Raw genomic sequence first — 19,473 nt, 5'->3', positions numbered from 1 at the left:
CCAACAAACCATATAAACCACAGCTGACACACAGTTCATCACAAAAGAGCAATGTTTAACCCAATACAAATAGCACGAACACTATGCATCTTTGTACAGACCTGCCCCGAGACCCATATCCTCCATGGGTTTTCTGGGTAAAGATCATTTGCAACCCACTCTTCCCTCCAGTATTGTTGGCCATCTTATTACCAAATGCTCTTACCTCCATATCTACTCATAAATGCAAAAACTGGTGAAAAAACAGGATTGTTACAAACTGGATAAAAGGTCTACTTAATAGCTGCTCCGAGCCTCTTTTGACAGAGAAGGGTTCCTTAGCCAAGTAAGGTACTGTTTAGAGAGGTCTTTAAAATACCTTCCTTGCTGAGCAGAAGCATCCAAAATGCCATGCAGACAGGCCTGGCGTGTCCATAGAGGTGGTGCTGGCAGCTGCCCTGAGCACTGAACTCTGAAGAAGGCACCGTGCCGGCCCCCGACAACCCCCCCCCCAATCCGGAAGCAGGCCGCGTCCCCGCTTGCCTCTCCACCCCTTCACCACTGCTGTCTGTCTTGGCTCGGCTTCTGGCGAGCCGGGCGCCCAGGCAGCGCGGCAGCGAGCGGGGAAGTGGGCCACCTCCTTGCCCCTTTGCTGCTGCCACCCAGCTCAGGTGAGGGGGACGCTCCTGCGTGATGACATCACAAGCGACATCATCGCGCAGAGCTGGAGTGCCTGGCCGCTTTGCGCACGTGCATGGGGCGCAAGTAGGTATCTCGTCTCAGGTGCCAGAAGCCCTAGCACCGTCCTTGCATGCGAATAAAAAGGGGGAAATAACCATCTCATCTTCCTGCATCCATCGAGTGGTGGGATGGCAGGGGAGGAGGATGGCGGACCTAAATTCTAATCTGGTTCTGGGCAGTTTTCAATATATTCTGTTCTAGATGGAAGAGTGCTATATTATTCCATTTCTAAATTCCTTAGAGGCCTTTAGTGCAGTGCCTTGTATCTTTAAAGATTAGTTCATTAAATTATTCCATCATTAGGTTTATAAAGAAATTTCCTTTATTTTTGATTTATTTATGTCATTTATAGTCCGCCTTTCTCACTGAGACTCAAGACGGATTACACAGTGAGAGATTAGTACAATCAGTAGGAAGGACATTTCCATATAGTGTCAAGGATATTTCCATAAATAATGTCATAGGGTAAAAAAATACAAGTTTACAAAGACAGAGCATTAGCAAGGATTCAATATCGAGTTGAAGAATTGCTGAAACAGAACATAATTAATTCTAGGACTGACATCAGACAACATGAAGCACAGGTAGTACATAGGAGAGTACATATTTAAAGCAACCAGTAATATGAAACGCAACATAGTGGTGAGGTCTATGGTCCCTAGCTCATTATTTATTTATATTTATTTATATTTCAATTTATATACTGCCCATCCCCAGGGGCTCTGGGCGGTGAACAGTTAAAATCGATAAAAACAAGAACTAAAATCAATATACAAACAATAAAACAAATTAACAAAGTGCAGTGGTGGGGAGAACTCTCCCCCACCCCAAAGGTGGGAGGCCGACATGGCACCGCCCCCTTCAATCACCGAACGCCTGGCGGAACAGCTCTGTCTTACAGGCCCGGCGGAACGATAATATGTCCCGCTGGGCCCGGGTTATAGAAACATCTGAGACCCTCTCCCTACAATACAGCCCTCCTGTCTAAAAATCCTTTTTGAATAATTCAGTTTTGCATTGTTTGTGGAAAGCCAAGAGAGTAGGGGCTTTCCTGACCTCCTCGGGTAGGTCATTCCACAGGGTAGGGGCCACCACAGAGAAAGTCCATGTACAGACTGCTGTTGATTTTGCCCGTGTGCAGCTTGGCACCTGCAGGAGACCCTGTTCAGATGAGCAAAGCTGTCATGGAGGGAAATCCATCTGTTTCAGCACTAAAACGGAGCACTGGGTATTAAACACTTGTAATTGGAAAGAGATTTCCTCCTCTTCTTTTTTTGATAGCCATAAGAAGTTTCAAATTCTGGATTCACTGTATGTGCCCTTTGCTTATAATCTGCTCCAATTGGCAGCAGCTCTCCAGGAGTCTTTGGGAAAAATCTGCTACCTGAGACCTATTAACTGGAGATATCGACGACTGAACCAGGTACCTTCTGCAAGCAAAGGATACAGGCTTCCACTAACCCACAATCCCTTCCCCATTATTACAAAGGAGGACATAAAGTCACAGAGGAAGAGCTCTCTCTTAATGGATGGCAACTAGAGGTGGGCATGAACTGAAATACGAACCAAAGTTTGCCACAAACTGGTCCATTTTTTAGTTTGCAGTTCATCGAAAGGTATTTCTGACGAACCACAACGAACCACAACAATTTTTAAGCTGGTTCGTTTGGTTCGGTTTTTGGTTCGTCACTGCAGACAGCCTGGCGCCAATCAATCAGCTTCCTAGGTAATGGGGGAGGGGGCTTTCTGCAGACCTTCTGCTGCCCCGGAAGTGACGTATTCACGAACCAAATGAACCAGTTTGTGAACCAGGCAATTTCATGTTAGTTTGTGGTTCATGAAACGTGATGAACCACGAACCACAACGAACCGCCATTTTCCCGGTTCGTGCCCATCTCTAATGGCAACCATGACGAACATGCAAAATTAGGGGTAGTATACTTCTGAGTGCTCGATGTAGAGTACGGCTAACAATGTCATATTTCACTGGTGAGCTTCCCAAAGGGCTACTGCTGGGGGGGGGGGTCACATTGTTGGTGTACACTACTTTGTCTGATATGCCAAGCTGACTAGTATTTTCAACTGTGCCACAGTAAAGCCCGGTCAATCCAGCAGATGGCACACACAACCCATATGTTTGACAGGACGCAGTTTTTAAAAGTGAAGGAATATTCATTTCATACCACGGGGCAGCCAGAAGTCCCCCTACCCCCAGCCAGGAGAGACTGTTCCCTGCACGGCTTTCAGTAGTAACGTAAAAGGGTGGTACTGGTCCCCAGAAAGTGGTTTATCTGGCACCTCCTCTGAAGGTTTCATTGCCAAAGGCTGGATTCTCTCTGCAGGATTGGAACTGTTCTTGAGTTGCGCGGCAGGAAACACTGAACAGCCTAATTTCCCCCCTCTGTGAAGTCAGTCTCCCCCCGCCCCTCAGCTCTTTGTAAGTCCTACTTAGCTTCAGGTACGAACAGGCCTGCATTTCAAATGCTGCTGTACTATGCAACATATTCAGCATTCACCATCTGGCAGCCTGTGCTGAAGTCACACGGCCATTATAGCTAAATGGAATATCCATGTCTAAAAACAGTATACTTCTGGATTTTATTTTAAAGTGATTATATCCCACTTTTCTTCCATACTATGAGACCCAAAGCAGCTTACGTCATAAAACCACTCCAGTTAACGACCTACAAATGCCAAAAAACAGCTCTCAGTATCCAGCAAACGTAACTGCCCTGTAATCAGACGCCATTAAATGCAGGTTCAAACAAACCAGCTTTGCAAGCTTCTAGCAATCTGAAACAGAGGTGCCTCTCTCATCTCTTTCAGGAGGCGATCCATAAAATAAGAACTGACACTGAACACCCCCAACCCTTGGCAGAAGTGATCCTCCCGGCACTAGGTGTTGGAACAACTAACAAATTATGGGATGATGCTAGGTGTGGTGCATAGGCTCCAATTAGTAGAAAAGGTCTTACAGATCTGAGTTAAAGGTCAATATCAGTACCTTAAACGGAATGTGGAACCAAATCAGCAGCACCTATAAATATTTCAGACTTGGGGTGATATGCATAGAATCATAGAGTAATAAGGTTGGAAGGGACCTCTAGGGTCATCGAGTCCAACCACTGCACAATGCAGGAAATTCACAACTACCTCCCCCCCACACCCCCAGTGACCCCCGCTCCGTGCCCAGAAGACAGCAAAACACTGTCAGAATCCCTAGCCAAACTAGCCTGGAGAAAATTGCTTCCTGACCCCAAGATGGCGATCGGCCTCACCCTGGGCATGTAAGAAAGGGCCACGAGAACTAAGCACTGGTGCAACCCTTCCTGCCTTCCCTCTCATGATCTGCCCAGGTTCACAGAATTAGCATTGCTGTCAGATGGCCATCTAAGCCTCTGCTTAAAAACCTTCAAAGGAGAGCACACCTCCTCCTAAGGAAGCCTATTTCACTGAGACACCGCTCTAATTTGCATAAAATGCTTAAGCCTGCTTAATAACCTCACCATCACATTCTGAACTAGTTAAAACTTCCATGTTGTCTTCAAGAGCAGCTCATGTACAGTTCACTACAGTAGTCCAGTTTTGAGGTTACTGTCCTGTGGGTTACCAAGGGCAGTTAGCTGGGACCAAGAAAGGGGACAATTTCCATGCCAGATGCAGCTAGGAAAAAAAGCCATTCCTACCACCTGATTCAACAAGGACTCCCAAGTTCTTAATGATAAGGCCACCCCAGCCAAAGCATTGCACCAGAGTTTCCAACTAGCATCCTCCCCATCTTGCCAGTATTAAGCTTTACCATGTTCTCTAGACCCTGATCCAATGCAGAGATAGCTGCTTCTGTAGGCTTCTACAAAGAAGTGTATAGCTGGGTGTCCTCTGCACGTTGAGGACAATCTACTCCAAAACTTTGGATGACCAGTCAGTCTTATACAAATGTTAAATAATACAAGTGATAGCGCTGACCCTTGCAGAACTCCAAGTGAGAAATTCCAGGCCATTGATTCTGCATCAGCAATAAAAACATTCTGTATTTGGTCACACAGAAAAGATCGACACCACTTAAGTGCCTCAACTCAAATATCAACGCCATATTCCAGGGGTCCACTCAAAAATGTGAACTTCATTGTATCAAAGGCAGGTGAAAAACGTAGTGATTTGGGGGTGGTAATTATTCACCAAGGCCACATGCTACACTCATCCCACAGCCAGACCCGAAGGCAGACTGAAAAAAGTCAAGGACAGATGGATTATCCAGAAAACTTGGGAGCTACTCTGCCACAAATAAGTTCCCCATTGCACATTTAAAGAATGGCCTATAATTTGCCAAAGTTGTTGGGAATTAGCAAGTGTTTATGTTCAGTTATGAAAAAGTTAAACTGTTGTTTGTGTTACTTAGTTAGTAAACCTATTTGCATATAACCACTGCTGTTAAGGAAGGTTTTCTGCCACAGGAGTAGGAGGGTCTCTGCTTGATTAAGTAGAATTAGGATTCTCTATTGGTCAACCAGTTTATTGGGGCATGGGCAATTAAGTAGAAAGATATGCAGAAGTTAATTGCCCTTTGTTCAGCATTCTCTCTCTAGTCTACCTTTCACCATCTAGGACGTAACGGTCTGGAGAAAGTCTCTGTCTAGTCTAGAAGCCAGCAAGATGTGGCTGGAAAGGCATTTTTTATTTTGTTCCAATGTAACCCTATTTCTATCCTTTAAGTAGTAAACTATTTTTATAGAGCTAACTCTGGAGTGTGTGTGTTCTCATTATATCCAATGCGCATTTCTGCTAAACTCTGCTACCGTAAGTCTTAAGAGCATCTTTCTTTCCCAGAAATGTCTTTCAAAGGGGGATAGGAAAAGCTGAAGGGGGAAGCTATACAATTTTGATTCGTTTTTAACAATGTTTTTGGTTTTAGAGAAATGAAGCCTCTGACTCATGGGTGGCCAAACTTGCTTAATGTAAGAGCCACATAGAATAAACATCAGATGTTTGAGAGCCACAAGACCTGATGCATTGAAGTGACTTCAGAGGAAGAGGTGGGTTTGGGGGAGCGTCCTGAAGGTGACATCACAGGACTGGGTGGGGTTTTGGTGCAGTATGCTGGAAGTGACACCATCAGAAGGGGTGGAGCTTGGGAAGAACCATGACCTGACCTTTGACTTGGAAGCGAAATCACAAAAGTGATGTCACATCCTTGCTAGGCTTCACCCTCAAAGTCCCCAGGCATTTTCTGAGTCAGACCTGGCAACCCCAACATTTTTAATGGAAAGAAAGAAGGAAGGAAGGGAAAAAGGGAAAGGGAGGGAAAGACATGGAAAGAAAAAAGGACAGAAGGAAAGGGAGGGAAAGACATGGAAAAAAGGAGGAAAGGGACGGAGGGAAATAAAATAAACTAAAATAAAATGTATGGCCATGGCTAATACTTAGAGACCACTGGGAGACACACAATATGTCTAGAAGAGCCACATGTGGCTCCCGAGCCGCAGTTTGGCCACCCCTGCTCTAACTGATGCAGAAGGGGGAGACTGACTCCAGAGGAGAGGGCTCCCTTTCACCTTGGGCAGCCTTCCCTACCAGAATTAGCCCCCTAGGGAAAAGTTCCTAATTTGTTTTTACAATCAGGGGTAAAAGCTGCTTTTAGGGGGTCTTTTTTTGGTAAAAAAACTGCTCAGAGGAAAGGGTTAAGAGCCCCCTCCTCCCCATACCCTGCCCCCCTTCAGCGACTGCCTTTGGTAACAAAACAACCTTGTCCCTAAAGGGAATTGTGGAACTACACCCAGTGTGCATTCCCACCCCGAGAAAACAGCAACTCTGCTGGGCGTAAACCGAGGCCTTTCAGATGGAAACAGTTGCCGGTTTGAAAGGAAAGCTCCTTAATTAATCTGTTCCCAGAGGCTTTTTAGACTAGCTGGGCTTGGAAGCATTCAGAGGAGGTGGCGACATGTCACGGTTTGCTGGGAACAGTCTTCACAAAGGACTTAGCAGGGGTCACAGCAAGTAGAAGCTGGTTTAGAAGCAGCAGCATCCTGTCAAGACGGAACTTGCGTGGACACCTTATTCCAGGGCAAAGACCCCCAAATAACCCTGGACTTCAGGATGTCGGAGAAAATTATATGGTGTGTGTGGGAGGGGGGCAGTTTGCATCAGCAGTATACAATCGAGAGGGTGTAGAGGAGAGCAACGTGGATGATCAGGGGTCTGGAGACTGAGCCCTACGAGGGAAGGCTGAGGGCCTTGGGAATGTTTCGTTTGGAGAAGAGGAGGTTGAGGGGGGACATGATTTCTCTCTTTAAATATTTGAAAGGTTGTCATTTGGAGGAGGGCAGGGAGCTGTTCCAGTCGGCAACAGAGGGTAGGACCCGAAGCAATGGGCTTAAATTACATGCAGAATGGCACCGGCTGGATATTAGGAAAAACTTTTTCAAGGTCAGAGTAGTTCAAAAGTGGAATCAGCTGCCTAGCGAGGTGGTGAGCTCCCTTTCCCTGGCAGTTTTCAAGAGGCTGGAGGAATATTTGTCAGGGATGCTTTAGGCTCATCCTGCATTGGGGGCAGGGGGTTGGACTAGAAGGTCTGTATGGCCCCTTCCAGTTCTGTGATTCTGTGAAGCAGTAGCATACAGCCTCCTGGTTGACCAGTGGCACCAACCCAATGCGCCTCACTTGTTTAAGACAGCAAAGTTTTCCTGGTCCAAAGCTGACATTAGCCGGCGCTCACAGCTTGATGGGTCCCAGATCTTAATGAGCGCTGGTTGTCTACAAGATGGGGGCCCACAATGAAAACAGGCGCAATCGGGATGGCTGTTGCTATTTGGAAATGCTAGTCCATTGCAGCAGAAACAATCAAAGAGTCTGGTGTGGTACCTTACAGGCTAACAATAATGTATTCCAGCCGAAGTTTTTATGGACTAGAAGGGCCCATCTCATCCAACGCTTGCACAAAGTTAAGGCAAGAAAATTTACCCTGAAATACAATTTTAATAGTATTTCCGGTGGCTCAAGGATCCTCTTTATTCTCTCTGGAAACAGAGCTCACAGCTTTCAGAATACTGAATTTCCAGCGAGTTTTCCTAAAAGGTGCTAAACAAAAGTTGGAGGGAAGTTGCGGAGGCCCTTTTCACTGATGTGCTGATGAGATCTCATTAGGCAGTTAATAAATATTCCTAGAATGAAAGGCACCACAAGGGGGAAATTGCTCATCACCAGCTTCTTTGAGGTGGGAGGAGAGGAAAATGTGGCCAAGGACCAATTCAGTTAATTGACTGGCCTTGTTAATTGACTAACCTTTTACACCCATTTTTACAACTAATAGGAAGGAATAAAAATCACAGCACAGTTGTTCTGGCCTGAGCATCCCCCTGGGAAGTGTCTTAACATTCATTCCAAGGTCACTGCAGTACCCGAGGCCAGCAGGGGAGATGGATTAGCCCCTTGGTGCTGCTAAGCAAATCCATTATCGAGGGCGCAGCTGTAAGAACCAACTCGCTTACCCAGTTTTACGAGGGCTGGTTTGTAAAGGTCACTTATAAAAAAAGATCTGTTTGGAAAGGAAAAGAAGATGCCAAGCTACCAGATTGCAGATGGAGAATCGGAGATGGCAGGGAGACAAAAGTGAGCTAGCTGGAACTTCTAGACGTCATTTCAGTATCTAACATTCGAGCCGACTGGAGAGCTTCCAAACAGGAGGAGTCAAGACTCAGTGGCAGATCACCTGCTTAGCATGCAAAATGCTCTTATATGAACCTACCCAACCACTCTGGTCATCTTTGGAGGCCTGCCTTAGGTGCCCTCTGCCACCTGAGGCTAGATGGGTAGCAACTAGAGATGGGCATGAACTGGGAAAATTCTGAACCATGTGGTTCATGGTGCGTTGCGTTTCATAAACCACGAACTTCCATGAACTTGCCCCGCTTTGCGAAACGGTTAATTCGGTTCGTGAAGACGTCACTTCCGGGTCAGCGGGAGGTTTGCAGGGAGCCCATCCCCCCGTTGCCTAGGAAACTGATTGATAGGCACCAGGCTGTCTGCAGCGATGAACTGAAAATAACGAACCAAATGAATTGAGCTAAAATTCGTCACAGTTTGCAAGAAATGAGCTCCCACGAACTGCCGGTTTGCGAATCATGAACTGGCCTGGTTTGTGACAAACTTTGGTTCGTATTTCAGTTCGTGCCTGCTTCTAGTAGCAACCTGAGAAAGGGCCTTCTCAGACGCGATGCCCAAACTTTGGAACTCCTTCCCCAGAGAGATTCATGTGTGTCCCTCTACCATTGTCTCTTTTTTAAAATTTAATTTATTTTAAACATTTATTAGCCGACTTTCCTCCAAAGGTGCTCAAGGTGTCTTACAATCTAAATCATAAATGACATAAATATAACAAAAGACAACAGTTAAAAACAGAGTTAAAACACAATTAAAATGTATTAAAAGGCTGTCCCAAATAAGAGAGTTTTGTTTGGTGTCCCCTCACTAACTCTTATTAGCCTTCTTCTGTGTTTGGGTATTTATATGTTCATTTGTGTCTGTGTGTTTGTATATTTTAAATGCTATTTTAATATTTGAAATGTTTTAATGTTTGCCATCTCAAGAACCTGAGTGGAAAGGCAGCAAAGAAATGTCTCAAATAAAATAAAATATCCAGATAACGGACGTTGGGAAGAGACTTCTCTGCCTGAGAGCCAATCAGAATAGGCAAGGCTGGACACATGGATCAGGAGCGAGCTAGGAATGATGCCGCTTCATGCTACATAACCAATATGAGAACAAGAGTGGTGTAGTGGTTAGAGCGCTGGACCAGGATCTGGGAGACCCAGGTTCGAATCCCCACTCATCCACGAACCACACTTGGGCCACTCACTGCATCTCAGCCTAACCTACCCCATAAAGTTGTAGTGCAAATAAAATGGAGTAAGCAAGAACATGAACCCTGAGTTCTTTGGAAGAGAACAGGATAAACATGTAAGCAGACTGACAGACAGATACATCATCATCATCATCATCATCATCATCATCCAGAAAACAGCAGAAGTTAAGTTTGCCTCCACAGGGCTGTCCCAATGCTGATCGACATTAATCGTTCTTCAATTTGGGACGGCTACAAATGCTATCGCTTGCGGGCTGCAACCATATCTGCGTGTAACGCGCCTTGAGGTTCACGTGCCAGTGTTGCTCCTGGTTACAGTCATGAAACAGAAGCTAGGAAGTTCCAGTCCAAAACCCCACGAATCCTCAAAGGTAAGCTGGTTCCCTCACCAAGGGCTGCACAGTTACACGACGTCCTGTCTGTAGGAATGAACTGAAATCTCCTCAAAGACAAGTTTCTTCAACGGCACTTCACTCGCCAGTTGTTAAGAGCTGAACACGGTTGTGTCTAGACTAGGACTCCTCCAGCCAGTGTTTGGAACCTGAGATTGGGGCCAGTAACCTCACACCAGATTCTTTTCATCCACTGATCTCCACCAGCAGCTCTTATAAAGAAGTCTCCAGGGACGTCTTTATCTGCTGTTAACAGATACGAAGGCCACCTTCCAATTACCGGAGTTTACTAATTCAGAAGCCAGAATTCCCAGCATGAACCAGCCCAGACTAATGAAGCGCTCCACAATGAGCACGCTCCATCCGCCAGATACAATCAGAGCATTGTTTTTGGCTCTGGCATCTTAGTAAACAAATAGGCAATTGGCCTAACTACGGGGCATGGCTACAAAGAGGCAAGTCATTCATTGCAAGGGGCAACGGTGGTGGCGACTATGAGCCAGAGGGGCTGGCAGCTAATTTGCATTTTACATGCATGTAATTTCAGTAACCTGTGCACTATTTTGCCATAAATCCAGTCTGTAGCAGCAAAATAGTAAAGAGTCCAGTAGCACCTTTAAGACTAACCAACTTTATGGTAGCATAAGCTTTCGAGAGCCACAGCTATCTTCGTCAGATGCAACCAACAAAGAGAGCTGTGGCTCTCGAATGCTTATGCTACAATAAAGTTGGTTAGTCTTAAAGGTGCTACTGGACTCTTTACTCTTTTGCCATGGCACATACTTATACTGTTATTAACAAGACGTTTATGTGGGCAGAAATGTGAACGGTAAAAGAGAGCTAATCGGCTCCACCTTTTTTGTCTTTGACCACTTCTTCCTCCCTTCCTTGGCTCCTCAGCTCCTCGCTTCCCTAGCTGTTTCATTGGCACCCTCACCTCCCTCCCTCCAGCTGCAATTCCCATGGCCATGATAGTGAGATGTCTATTAAATTTTCCACACCACGAGAATGTCTCTTCGCTGTCACAAATCCTGCTCTCTCATCCTCATTTATACACTCAAACATAATGGTCACTGCTCACTTCCAATGAGGCACATTCCATCAGTCAAGCACGTCATTTCCTCATTGTTGGTTGTTAGACAAGCAAATAGGTATGAGATGTGGGGATTGGTAAAATAGCTTCTAAAGTCACAAAAAATGAAGGAGGAGGAGAAAGAAAACAAGGTGTTTCAAGGCTTACAGGCAGTCCCCCACCCTAAAAAAAACTTCTCACCAGCAGGAATGGACTACCAAACAGACACAAATCCAAGAACCAAACCCTACAATAAATAGATGCCAACTTTGTCTCCATACACACTCAGGTAGTACTGTTATGGAACCTAGCAACATCAGCTACACTATTCTGGGCTTGCACGTTGCTTGCACGTCATCCAATTCAATATATGCCATCCTGTGCGAACAATGCCCGTCCACTGTCTACACTGGACAAACATATCAGCCTCTGCTTGAGAGAATCTATGATTACAAATTGGACATAAGAAATCACAACATTCAGAAACCAGGGGGGAAACATTTTAATCTCCCTGAACATACTATTATAGACCTGAAAGTCACTGTTCTACAAAATTATTTGAGTCCAGTAGCACCTTAGAGACCAACAAGATTTTCAAGGTATAAGCTTTTGAGAGTCAGAGCTCTCTTTTTCAGGTTTCTGAAGAAGAGAGCTCTGACTCTCAAAAGCTTACATCCTGAAAATCTTGTTGGTCTCTAAACTGCCTCTGGACTCAAATGGTGCAGTTTTACTACATGCCAACAGGGCTACCCAACTAAAACTCCTTTTTTTTTGTCCTTGCAGAAAAAACTAGCAGGCATTGGAAGTCGCAAATCCTGGTGGGAGACGCTAGAAGACAGCAACGGGATGCAGGAACTGACAACAGAAAGTGTTAGGAAAGAGGCCAAGACATCCCAGTTCAGGGTGAAATCACAATGAGAGCGCTGTGGGGTGGATACAAGTTTTGCCTGGGAGAATCTTCAAGAAACTGATTGCAAGCAAATAAAGTAACCAGTCTGGGGGACACGGCGTGCAGTTTGCACATCTGAGCAGAAGGCAACCCTTTCTGTGGATTCCTTCATAAAAGAGGGGAGCTATTAGGTGGAGGGAAGAGGCAGCAATGTTATGATAAGAGGGGGGCAAGGCAAATATCAGCGCGGATCTAATGTTGCATTCACACGGTTGCTTCTCCAGCATAGCTATTTTGCAGGCAAGAAGAGGGAATGGTACACATTTCTCACGAACATTTAGTAGAAAGTGCTGTTTGTACCCAGGAAAACAGAACGGAATGCAAAGCTTGACTTTGTACGTGTTTAAACACGAGGACGAAGGCTTTCTGACCTTCTCCACGCTGGCGGCAAAGCACACCTGAGGCCACATGAAGCATCTCTGGTGCATTTTTCAGTTGTTAAATAGCAGCTGTGCAGGATGTATATGGTCTGAGAGCCAAGCTACAAGAGGCGAATTACACAAGGGGGAGCAGGTGAAGGGAGTCGCAATGTTAGCCGGGAAGTTGAGTTTTAAAAGAGATGGGAAGGCTTTGTCAATTTCCCCTCTCCGCAGAGCCAGGGAGATGCTGCTCAGAGGGTTTGTTAATTTCCTCTTTGCCTCCAGAAGGCTCTGTCAGTTTCACCTCCCCTTCTAGGAGGCAAAGAGGAAATTAACAAACACTCTGATCAGCCATCTCCCTGGCTCTATAGAGAGGGGAAATTGACAAAGCCTTCCAATCCCTTTTAAAACCCAGCTTCCCAGCTAACATTACAACTCCCTTCATCTGCTCCTCCTCGTGTAATTCATCTCTTGTAGCTTAACTCTGTATTAGGGCCAGAACATGGGGGGGGGGGTTAACCCTCCCTCTCTGTACCTTTCCCCTAACCTAGAGCTCATATTTGCTCTCTTGGGAGAAACACACACACACAAAGCAGGCAAACTGTAGGTTTCCTCCAAACGTGACAAACGGTACCTTGAGGGGCTATCTGAAGCCAGGAAAAATGCAGTTGGGAGGGAGGGGAGTGTTAGAAACTCCCCCATACCATAAACCCTAAACCAGATTATCCCCTTTAACGCCGATCTATTTAGCTGTGTTAGTCTGTCCGTAGCAGTAGAAAAGAGCAAGAGTCCAGTAGCATCTGAAAAAGTGGTATCTGAAGAAGGGAGCTGTGACTCACAAAAGCTCATCCCCTACCACAAATTTTGTTAGTCTTATAGGTGCTACTGGACTCTTGCTCTTTTCTACAGCATCCAGTTTGCTCAGAGGTGCCTGAGTTTTTTGGCTCTGATATCCATAAGAAGGTGGCAAGAAGAGACTAAACAACATCCACCCTGGCAAGTACTCAAACCCGTGCTCTCTTTCTGCTTGCTGGGTTTCTTGGCCAACATAAAGAAGAGAGAATCACGGAAAGCAAAAACCAGGGGAAAAAACATGCCATGATCGACTTACTCAAACAACAGCATTAAACTGTAATATAATAACAATAAAGAGTCATTACAATAATAAACGGTGGCTTTTATTTTCAAAAGCAGCCTTGCTGCTATTACAGAATATAGAACACAAACTTATGGTTGGAGTTATCAGCCATGAGCACAATGCACTTTAGAAATTTATGAATGTATTCGTCTGACAGTGCTGGGCTGGTTGATCAAAAAATGCTTTTTGTATTCTTTTGATGCCCGTATGATCTTTGAGCTCAATAGTTATTTTTGTGTGCGTTGCAAATTATTGAACATAAAAAACACCATTTATTATTGTAATGACTCTATTGGTATTATATTACAGTTTAATGCTGTTGTTTAAGTCAATCACAGCACATTTTTTTCCTTGGGTTTCTTTGCTATGCATGGACTAGCACCGAACCCCTGGCTCCTCTGAATCCTACTTGGCCTTTTGACTTCTTCCTGGCTGGTTTCCTCAAGTTTTCTTCTATGAACCTAACCCCTCTCAGCCTTGGTCCAGCTATTTTGCTCAGGTCCTACCCAACCCCCAAAACAGACACGCACGCAAATCTTCCAGACTGTACCCTTATGCTTTTCTGCAGGACCAATTCACTCAGATCTAAACAAGCCACAGCATGGAGAGCTGTGCCTTAAGGGAATTTAAATATAGTTCTGTCAAGAGTTATAAATTTAACACAACAATCAAAACGCCATAACTGTGTAACCACCTTAACCCGCCACAAACACGTTTAGTTTTCATCAAGGAAAAGACAGCTTGCGGGCTTTCTATCCCAGCTCCTACCTAGCCTTTTTTATTGATCAAAATTGCTATTAAATCTTTACCTCGTTGCAGGCATCACTGGAGAGGCAGGGGGGCCGGGCTTCCTCACTCAGAGGCTCAATTACTGTCACCTTTGCAAACTCTTCCACAGGCTCCTGAAACTCTGGCAATGATCGTCTCCCATAGCGCTTCCCGCCCTTGATATATTTTGGTTGGGCTTCGGGTGAAGAATCTACAAAGCAGAGATGGAAGTGAAGGCCATAAATCCAAAAGATACGTAATGAGTGCTTTCCCCTTCAATGTACAACTCAAATCACTTGCAAGAAATTATCCATTGCTTCTTCGATTGCGAAACGCCGACGTTCTCTCTTAATACCCCTCTTTCAGGTATATCCCTCATAGATAAAAATCTGGACATTTTGAAGTCTTGGGAGGGGAAAAAAACAGCAATTCTGGAAGAAAAAATGAAATAGGCGCAATACCTCCTTATCAAATTTACCTTATTTAGCGGCTGTAACAACATTTGGCATGTCTGTGGAATTTAAAAATATAAATGCCTTAGAGGTTTTTTTTTAACAAGCAACACTGAATATTTCCAACATTAGAGAGTGAGGGAGAGTGCACAGCAATTTGCTGTATCCTCTGCTACCTTAACACACATCTCTCTCTCTCTCTCTCTCTCTCTCTCTGTGTTTGTGTGTGTTGTGTGTTTGTGTGTTGAAAATCTTAGCTTTGCCATCAGAGAAGTAGAGGGAAGTGTGGTATCTGGATAGAAATAGTCTCCTACATTCACAACATGACTAGTGCCTTGAATATCGAGTTAAACTTCATGTGGTATATTACTCCATTCGTTACTCATCAGTTACCAGGCGTGCCAAGGTCTTGGCTATCACATGTAATGATCTACCTATTTTTCTTTTTAAACCTTTAACCTTTGGACTTTTAACTCAGCTCCTCCTCACCTTACTTTAAACATATACCTCAAGTGGGTTCTGGTGACAACCTACACTCTTTTTTCCCCTCCGTACAGAGTTTCAGGCAGGGCTTTTGGGGGGGGGGAGAGGTGGTGGAACTCAGTGGGTTGCCCTCGGAGAAAATGGTCACATGGCCGGTGGCCCCGCCCCCTGATCTCCAGACAGAGGGGAGTTGAGATTGCCCTCCGTGCCGCCGAGCGTGACTATTTTCAAGAGGTGCCGGAACTCCGTTCCACCATGTTCCCACTGAAAAAAAGCCCTGGTTTCAGGTATTCTCTACTTAACCTGGATTTTTACCCCAAGGATACCTTCCCTTTTCATGTGTGATCTATATATGGCTGCCTCCTTGACTTCCTCAAAAGGTTTTCACTGCCACCAAAGGTTTTTTTGCCTTAGACCTCCTTAACTGATAATATAGGAAGGCTTGTTATAGCTGGTAGTATATCAGCATGCAGGGGTGGCTGTGAGGTAGAAAGGGAATTTTTTTCTTAAACAAAAGCAGAATTTATTTATAAGTACGTAAGTGTGAGGGATGTAGAGTTTTGATAAGTGTACTGGTTTCAGAATAGTTCTTAAGCTTGGTAATTTCAAAAATAGTTAACTTCTTGAAGGCATATTCACAGACTCAGGGCCAAACTACAAGTGACGAATGACACAGGTTGGACACTTGTCAGCTTCCCTCAAGTTTTGATGGGAAATGTAGGCAGCTTGGCAGAATATTGGACAAGTGACAGTTGAAAAGTCCGTTGGACAGCAGTTGGAGAGCCAAGCTGAAAGACCAGGATGCCTACATTTCCCATCAAAACTTGAGGGAAGCTGACAAGTGTCCAACCTGTGTCATTCGTCATTTGTAGCTTGGCCCTGAGTCACACAGAGAAGTTCTCCACAGAGGTCTTCACTAACAGACTAAACTCTCATCTCATTCACACATGGATTCACTCAGGCCTTTCCACACAGCTTGCCTGACTTAGATAGAATAATCTCTCTCACACATACACACACTGCCCCAGGTGTACAGACAATATGCCTGACTTAAGACAGAATTAGGTTATCAGGCTTCTACACAGTCCATCCGATTTAGCCAGAATCCTTTCTCTAAGACACCCAAAGACTGACTCAGATGCACACACAGTTTGCCTGACTTGGCCAGAATAAAACCTCTTTCAGGCTTCCACATAGGTTGCCTGATTTAGATAGAAAAATCTCTCTCTGAGATGTACGAAGGCTGACTGAAAACCTTTCCTCAGCACCAGGGGCGGATCTACTATGAAACTAATGAAGCTTAAGCTCAGGGCCGCTAATCCTGGAGAAGCCCTGAGGCAACTTTTTTTAATGAGTGAATTTTTCAACAAAATTGATAAAAAAGTGTTATTAAAACAAAGTTTTTTAGTGACAGAATCATAAGCCAATGGGTTGAAGTACTTAATATTGACCTTAGAATATGTGCTAATACCCATTTCATATGGCCTCAAAATGTCCCTGTAAGAGGTCAAATTTCAAAGTTTTCTCGGGGAGCTTGCAGCACCCGAACTCCCAGCTGTTGCTCTATTGTCGCTGGTTGAGAAGGGCCTCCCATAACAGTTCAAGCTTCAGGGTCCCAAAAATGTAGGCCCACCACTGCTCAGCACGGACTAAAAACTGAAGTTCACTCTGTACAACAACAACAACAACAACATTATTCGATTTATATACCACCCTTCAGGACAACTTAATGCCCACTCAGAGCGGTTTACAAAGTATGTCATTATTATCCCCACAACAACAAACACCCTGTGAGGTGAGTGGGGCTGAGAGAGCTCCTATATTCAGGGCAGACTCCATTCACCCATCCAGCCCCTTCCTTTTCTCCTCACAGGCCGGCACTTACAGTGCGATCCTAAGCAGAGTTGATTTCTCTGCTACCTTAACACACATAATGATTTTAATGCGCTTAGACAGGAGTAACTCTGCTTTGGGTTGCACTGTTAAACTCACAGTAACAATCATTTAAAAATCCCACATTAGCAAGCAGAAATAAAATCCAAATTAAATACATTACATGCAAAACATTACACCCTTCATGGTCTTGGTTGCTTATATCTGCAGGACCGTTTCTCTTCCATAGTGATTCCGCACACATTGGATAATGCACTTCCAATCTTCTTTATAGATCATTTGGAACGGATTTTTTCGTATGCGAAACAAAAACTCCACCTCAAACAATTGATAAAGTGCATTGAAAGTGCAGTATCCAACGTGTGCGGAATCAGCCTATGTTTCACCATGGCAGCTTCACTCATTCAAAAAAGGCCTTCCACAGCTGCCACCTTGCACATGTGCCAAATGAACAGCTGCCCATACTAGCGCATTCTCTGTGGTAGCCTCCAACTTATGGAATGGCCTGCTTGAGGAGGTCGGGAACACTCCCAAACTTCTGACTTTCCACAAAATGTGCAAATCTAAATTTTTCAGGAGGGCTTTCATATACAAGTAATAGGGCTGCACTGTAAGGAAACAGTTTGAAGAGACGGTTAAATAAAGGGATAGGGACTGTAAACTGTACTACTGTGCACTGGCTGTTACTATCATTTATCATGTCACATCAAAATTGCTTGTATTTTGTTTCACCATTGTTTCAGGTCCGAATCAGATTTCTGCATGTTTTCAGACTTCTGCAATCCACACACTAGTGTATTGTTCATTGAAAGCCCCAGTTGCAGATCATATTAAATTACACTGTATAATCCACCTTGAGTCTCAGTGAGAAAGGCAGACTAGAAATAACTTATATAAAATAAATATTAACTCTGGACAAAATCACACATTAAAATAATGAACATACCTTCGAAAAGATGTTGTATATATGTCAACAGCAGGGGTCATTTCATGGAAAAAGAGCTGGAGGAACTAATTAGCATAACTCATTAGCATAACTCATTAGCATATGCCGTGCCTCTTGCCATCACCGGAAGTGTGTCATTAGTATAGCTGATTTGCATATGCCACACCCCTTGACATCACCTATCCTGGCTGTTTTGGACCCAATCTTGGCCATTCAGGGCTGAAATTGGGCCCAAAATTGCAAAAAAAGGGCTGAAAATGGCCATAAAGGGGCCCAAAATGGCCAGGATCGGGCCGCTGCTGAGTGGGAGAGTGATCCACCATCCGATAGAGGCCCAATCTGAGCCGTTTCAGCTCCAATCCAGGCCAAAACGGGCCCAAAATGGCTGAGAGTCAGGTGGGCGGGGCCACCTGACATGTGACCTCTTTGGGGAACTGCTGGAACTGTGTTCCTGTGCGTTCCCCCTCAAAATGAGCCCTGGTCAACAGTGTACCCAGGAATTATCCTCTAACATAAAAATCTTTATATTACACGTTCTGAGTGAATAATACCTTCCTTGTTTTGAAAAGCACTGCACCCATTCCAAAAGAGAAAACATTTCTTAAGATGGTTGTTGTGGATTTTCCGGGCTGTATAGCCATGGTCTTGGCATTGCCTTTGACAATATATCATTTCTTAGGAGTTTTCTAGAAACCCCACCCCCAAAATTCTAGCTTCATGTTTGGAAATATTGAAAAAGTTTCTCAGGGGAAAAAAGCAAAGCCCCATTTTCTGGTTTGGGTCTTCCCCATCGCCAGTCCTAAAATAGCGTCTTTCTCATTTGCTCCACACACCTCAAACAGTGACACAGTCAGCTTTGCTCATTAGAGCTTATATCTTCCCCCGTCAGTTTCCAAGGGAAGGGCAAAGCAATGGGAGGGGGGCAGGTTTCAGGTTGCCCATCCTCAACTGCTTTCAGGTTACCCCTCACCTCCTTGAACCACTTTGCTATGCTCACAGTCGTAATAACTAAATGGGGATTTAAAAAACCCACTTCAGTCAGGCACACTCAATTTCCATTTTTAAGTGGAAGCTGCCACATTGCAAATTAAAAGCTTGATTTTTGGAAAATTCTTAGGTTGGCAAAACAGAAGTCCGGATGGGGCAGCTGGGCAACTTCCGGCGTCACCCTTTCCACAAAGGGCAAATAGGCAAGCAAGGGAACGAAGGGGACATGCCTGGAATTGTGCTTTTAATTATGTTATTAGGCACCAAGAGAGAGATTCCAATTGGTGGAAGAAATCACTGAAGTGAACACAGCACAGATCTTACCATCTTTGAGCGGAACTTTTTCCTCCAGAATAACGTTTTAGTAGCATTCCCTTTTTTCCTGGCTGTACCAGGATCTTCTGCCTCCATTCTGGACCCTGCAATAGTTGCCCTCTGAATCATGGCAGGGCTTGAT

The 19,473-nt window shown here is 44.7% G+C and overlaps 1 protein-coding gene across 2 annotated transcripts in view; it reads right to left on the bottom strand.

Annotated features, from left to right (window-relative positions):
- The window catches only part of NIN (ninein), a 152,594-nt gene that overhangs the window by 71,538 nt on the left and 61,583 nt on the right, over window positions 1–19,473 (bottom strand). For both annotated transcript variants that reach the window (XM_054970915.1, XM_054970916.1), the window contains exon 5: window positions 14,297–14,466. In XM_054970915.1, coding sequence (XP_054826890.1) covers window positions 14,297–14,466 — 170 coding nt within the window. The remainder of the gene's footprint in view (window positions 1–14,296; window positions 14,467–19,473) is intronic.

The sequence above is a fragment of the Eublepharis macularius genome, chromosome 2, assembly GCF_028583425.1.
Source record: "Eublepharis macularius isolate TG4126 chromosome 2, MPM_Emac_v1.0, whole genome shotgun sequence".
Taxonomy (NCBI): Eukaryota; Metazoa; Chordata; class Lepidosauria; order Squamata; family Eublepharidae; genus Eublepharis; species Eublepharis macularius.
This window is presented reverse-complemented; position numbering and strand designations above follow the sequence as displayed.